This window comes from Oncorhynchus clarkii, chromosome 19, assembly GCF_045791955.1.
Source record: "Oncorhynchus clarkii lewisi isolate Uvic-CL-2024 chromosome 19, UVic_Ocla_1.0, whole genome shotgun sequence".
NCBI classification, from domain to species: domain Eukaryota; kingdom Metazoa; phylum Chordata; class Actinopteri; order Salmoniformes; family Salmonidae; genus Oncorhynchus; species Oncorhynchus clarkii.
The window spans coordinates 28,551,258-28,557,250 of NC_092165.1; the positions used below are offsets into that span (position 1 = coordinate 28,551,258).

Genomic DNA, 5,993 nt, shown 5'->3' on the forward strand with positions numbered 1-5,993 from the left:
GCTGCAGAGATGGTTCTCCCATCTACACAGAGGAACTCTAGAGCTCTGTCAGAGTGACCATCAGGTTTCTGTTCACCTCCCTAATCAAGACCCTTCTCCCCCGATTGCTCAGTTTTGCCGGGCGGCCAGCTCTAGGAAGAGTCTTGGTGGTTGCAAACTTCTTCCATTTAAGAATGATGGAGGCCACTGTGTTTTTGGGGACCTTCAATGCTGAAGACATTTTTTGGTACCCTTCCCCAGATCTGTGCCTCGACACAATCCTGTCTCAAAGCTCTACGGACAATTCCTTCGACCGAAAGGCTTAGTTCTTGCTCTGACATGCACAGTCAACTGTGGGACCTTATATAGACCGACCGGTATGTGGTTTCACAAATCATGTCCAATCAATTGAATTTACCACAGGTGGACTCCAAGTTGTAGAAACATCTCAAGGAGGATCAATGGAAACAGGATGCACCTGAGCTCAATTTCGAGTCTCATAGCAAAGGGTCTGAAATACTTATGTAAATAACTTTCTTTTGTTTTTAATACATTTGCTAACATTTGTAAAAACCTGTTTTTTGGTTTATCATTATGGGGTATTGTGTGTAGATTGCTGAGGAAATTGTTTTATTTAATCCTTTGTAGAAGAAGGCTGTAACGTAACAAAATGTAGAAAAGGTTAAAGGGTCTGAATACATTCCGAAGACACTGTACATATCTACCTCAATTACTTTGTACCCCTGCACATGTATAGAGCTCAATGTGTATTTATTCCTTGTTTTAGTATTATTTTATTATTTTATTTTTCTCTCTGCATTGTAAGCAAGCATTTCACTTTTAGTCTACACCTGTTGTTTACGAAGCATGTGACAAATACCATTTTATTTGATTTTAATTTGAGAGAGGAGAAATCGAAGGGGGAGAGAGTGCGAAGGGAGATGGGGAGAGAGAGTGGGCGCGAGCTGGAGAGAGGGAGCGAGCTGGAGAGGGGGAGAGAGCTGGAGAGGGGGAGAGAGCTGGAGAGGGGGAGAGAGCTGGAGAGGGGGAGAGAGCTAGAGAGGGGGAGAGAGCTAGAGAGAGGGAGCGAGCAAGACGCGGAGAGCTAAAGAGAATCAGAGGGAGAGTGCTGCGTGCTCCAGCCGCTATCCAAACAACCCACTCTGCCATCCATCACTAGAAAGCACCATGACCTTCACTCTAGGAGAGGAGCGCTCTGCTTCACACACACACAAATCACTCACACACACACACACCTGTGTGACAGTCACACATACACATTCTTAGACACGCGCACAGACAGACACACACCACACACTCCGCTAACTCCTCTCACCATCTTCCCTATATATCCTGTCCTGTAGGGTCCATGTGAGACGGACAGACAAGGTGGGGACAGAGGCAGCCTTCCACCCTATAGAGGAGTACATGGTACATGTAGAGGACCATTTCCAACACCTAGCCAGGCGCATGCTAGTGGACAAGAAGAGAGTCTACTTGGCCACTGACGACCCCTCACTACTCCAGGAGGCCAAGGCTAAGTGCGTATGCCTGGCTGTGTGTGCGTGTGTTTCTTTGCGTACGTGTGTGTGTGTGTCTACGTGCCGCCGGCAGTGTGGGTGTGTGTGTTTGCAGGACTGCCTTGTGGTATTCTGGACCTGTTTGTGATGACGAGAAGCTGTATTTGATGTGTGCTCCAAAGTACTGACAATACAAAGAATGAATGCCATATGCACGTTGACATCTGTATGGTCCTTTAGCTCTCTGACTGACTCTGTCTCTGTGTGTGTCTCAGGTACCCAGAATATGAGTTCATCAGTGATAACTCCATCTCGTGGTCTGCGGGGCTGCATAACCGCTACACCGAGAACTCTCTGAGAGGAGTCATCCTAGATATTCACTTCCTGTCCCAGACCAACTTCCTGGTCTGCACCTTCTCCTCACAGGTGACCTTTCACCTCCTACCTTACCTACTCCTCTTCCTCCTCCCCTTTCTTCTCCTCATTCTCTTCCTCAAAACTTTTCTTTGGGAAGGCCCATACAATAGTAAGACCTAAGTAATACGCCATTGAGTGATACTGTACCATAACTACTGCCTTTTCCTGGTCAGGTCACAAGGTCCTACCCATAATCACCACCATAGAACCATAGGTCCTATGTAGCTCAGTTGGTAGAGCATGACGCTTGCAATGCCAGGATGGTGGGTTTGATTCCCGGGACCACCTGTGCGTAAAATGTATGCACGCATGACTGTAAGTCGCTTTGGATAAAATTGTCTGCTCAATGGAATGTATTATTATTAGCCTCAATTCGTCAGTGCATGGACTCTACTCAAACCGGTGCGCCTGGCACCCTTGTCTTGCCCCTTCACCTTCTGAATGGCACACATGCACAATACATGTCTCAAGGCTTAAATATCCTTATTTAACCCGTCTCCTCCCATTTATCTACACTGATTGAAGTGGATTTAACAGGTGACTGCAATAAGGAATCATAGCTTTTACCTGGATTCACCTGGTCAGTCTGTCATGGAAAGAGCAGGTGTTCCTAATGTTTTGTACACTCAGTGTGTGTGTGTGTGTGTGTATATATATATACAGTACCAGTGAAAGGTTTGGACACCCCTACTCATTCCATTCCACATTGTAGAATAATAGTGAAGACATCAAAACTATGAAATAACACATATGGAATCATGTAGTAACCAAAAAAGTGTTAAACAAATCAAAATATATTTATATTTGAGTTTCTTCAAAGTAGCCACTCTTTGCCTTGATGACAGTTTTGCACACTCTTGGCATTCTCTCAACCAGCTTCATGAGGTAATCACCTGGAATGCATTTCAATTAACAGGTGTGCCTTGTTAAAAGTTCATTTGGAATTTATTTTCTTCTTAATGCATTTGAGCCAATCAGTTGCGTTGTGACAAGGTAGGGGTGGAATACAGAAGATAGCCCTATTTGGTAAAATATCAAGTCCATATTATGGCAAGAACAGCTCAAATAAGCAAAGAGAAACAACAGTCCATCATTACTTTAAAACATGAAGATCAGTCAATCCGGAAAACTTCTAGAACTATGAAAGTTTCTTCAAGTGCAGTCACAAAAACCATCAAGCGCTATGATGAAACTGGCTCTAATGAGGACCGCCACAGGAAAGGAAGATCCAGAATTACCTCTGCTGCAGAGGATGAGTTCATTAGTTACCAACCTCAAAAATCGGCAATTAACTGAAATCTCTGAGTCTCATAGTGAAGGATCTGAATACTTATGTAACTAAGGTATTTCTAAACACCTGTTTTCTCTTTGTCATTATGGGGTATTATGTGTAGATCGATGAGGGGAAAAAATAATTGGATCCATTTTAGAATAAGTCTGTAACGTAACAAAATGTGGAAAAGTAGAGGGGTCTGAATAATTTCCGAATGCACCGTATATTAGCCTCTGTGTTCCATTTCTCATGCGGTCCTGTATATTGTGTTGTGCTCCTGCTCCAGGTGTGCCGTGTGGCCTATGAGATCATGCAGACCCTCCATCCTGACGCCTCATCTCATTTCCACTCCCTGGATGACATCTACTACTTCGGGGGCCAGAACGCCCACAACCAGCTAGCCGTGTACGCCCACCAGCCCCGGAGCTCCGACGACATCCCCCTAGAGCCCGGCGACCTGATCGGGGTGGCGGGGAACCACTGGGACGGCAACTCCAAGGGCATCAACCGCAAGACGGGCCGCACCGGCCTCTACCCGTCCTACAAGGTGAAGGAGAAGATCGAGACCGTAAAGTATCCCACGTACCCCGAGGCAGACAAGATGCTGAATCAGTAGAGAGAGACTGAGATACAGACTGCTGCCCAGACAGACACTGCTAACTTATGAGAGAAAACGTGGACCTTTAGCCCGAGAGAGGGGACGAAGGGGAATGCACTTTGAATGAGTGTGGGTCTTGGTCAGTTGAAGTGTGTATGAGTGCGTGTGTGTGTGTGTGCGCGTTTGTGAAATGCGGCATGTGGAGTATCTACAGGGTATCTGACTTACTCCTCACCAACCTGACCCTCCGGGACTAGGACCCTCCAGTGACTAACTCCTCACCAACCTGACCCTCCGGGACTAGGACCCTCCAGTGACTAACTCCGTCAGGGGGGTAAAATAAAAGACTACAATTAGCAAAGAAATGAAAGAAAATAAGGAATAAACAAATGATAGCACTCCGGTGGAATGATGAAGGGATCGCCCAATCAGAGCTCTTTATTTAAATAATAGTTGAAATGACTGAGAAACCTCAGAATGATGACTGAAAAAAGAACTACAAAGAGAACTAATTGTGAACTGTAAGAGCCGACAAACAAACTCTTGACTTTCGCCTCTCCCCCTGTGCTGTTCTCTTCTCTTCTTGTGGACATTGGTTGTAGCCAATTGTTTTCTTCCTTCTTTCCTTCCTGCCCCTGTTTCCTCTCCTCCTTTCACTCCTTTCTTCACTCACTCCGTTTCAACTTACGCCAACTCATGCATTTTTTCTGGCCCACCCTCTTAATTTTTCACCGCCATATTGTGCTTTTGGATAAGTGATTTTAATGTTTTTAGTTGTTGTCGTTGGTGTGTGCGAGAGTGTGCGAGTGTGTGATCATTCAAGCATGTGTGTGGGGTGTGTGTGAGTCCAAATAGGGTGCCTACTAAGGAAAATGGCTTCTGTACTTCTTCTCTCCAAGTGTCTCTGTTTTTGTTCGTGTCAAAGTGACGTCAGAGCCATAAGGACCCAGGCCTTGCCATGCAGATACTGCACATGCAGAATAATACATACTGTACATAATAGAGAAAACGGTATATGCAGAATACTGTATATGCAGAATACCACATTCAGAATACTGTATATGCAGAATACTACATGTAGGATACTGTATATGCAGAATACTACATGTAGAATAATGTATATGCAGAATACCACATTCAGAATACTGTACATACAGAATACGACATGCATAATAGAGAACTGTATATGCAGAATACTGTATATGCAGAATACTATATATGCAGAATGCTGTATATGCAGAAAACCGTACACTCCAGTCCAGACTCACTTAACTGTGTCTTACTCATTTTCTGTTGTTCATGTCCTTTTTAAAATGTTATTTTAATGTTATTGAATTTGAAAGAAAAATGAAAATTGACAACTACACTTTAAAAGATTACAAACAATGATTATTTACGTATGATGATGATAGCATTGATGAAGATGATGATTAACGAAGAATATGATTATTGTCCACCATGAAGACATGTTCATATTTTATGTTTCTGGGCATTGTCTTTGATAAAAGCAGATCAAATAAAGTGATCGGCTCAACTTGTTTGTGTTTCTGTTTCCACAGTCCACTCAAATGCTTTGTTGTTCAGAGTAGAGCAAGTGTACCTATTAAGCCCAACGAAATCTAAGTTTAGACATTTCTAACAGATACTGCCCTAATTTTGTGTAAGAAAAGTGGATATAAACTGAAAGATGAATCTCTCTCGTGAAGTTTAATGACTTTACTTACAACATGTTTTAATAAGACGTACAAATATTTGATCAAAAGTGAACCGTCCAGGCTGGGCTTGATGGTTACCGAGTGTACCCTTTAAGCCCATGGGTGTTCCACATAAGCCCACCTCTTAAATAATCCATTTTAATTCATTTCAAAACTTACAAACGGACATTTATTATGTAAAATTACATTCTATTAATCTCACCTAAAGTTATTTAAATAAACTGATAATTACTATTCATCGTGACAGTAGCACTCATAACAAGGGTTATCCACAGAGATCAATGTGGACTTAGACTTTTGTTCTTGCCAACCAGTGCACACCTGATTCAGCTAATCATAGACTTCAATCAAGATATGATTAGTTGAATCAGGTGTGTTATTGCTTGGTTAGAACACAAACCTGCACCCACATTGGCGCTCTGGATAAGAAGCCATGCAACAAAGGCCATAACGCAAACAACTTTCAATGAATGATCTGAAAGCTGATTCAC

At 43.2% G+C, this 5,993-nt stretch overlaps 1 protein-coding gene across 2 annotated transcripts in view; it reads left to right on the forward strand.

The window, feature by feature from the left end:
* LOC139375009 (alpha-(1,6)-fucosyltransferase-like) overlaps positions 1-5,321 on the forward strand; it is a 114,283-nt gene extending 108,962 nt beyond the window's left edge. For both annotated transcript variants that reach the window (XM_071116352.1, XM_071116351.1), the window contains exons 9-11: positions 1,344-1,520; positions 1,775-1,925; positions 3,476-5,321. In XM_071116352.1, coding sequence (XP_070972453.1) covers positions 1,344-1,520; positions 1,775-1,925; positions 3,476-3,805 — 658 coding nt within the window. In that variant the 3' untranslated portion in view covers positions 3,806-5,321. The remainder of the gene's footprint in view (positions 1-1,343; positions 1,521-1,774; positions 1,926-3,475) is intronic.
* Positions 5,322-5,993: the final 672 nt, after the last annotated feature.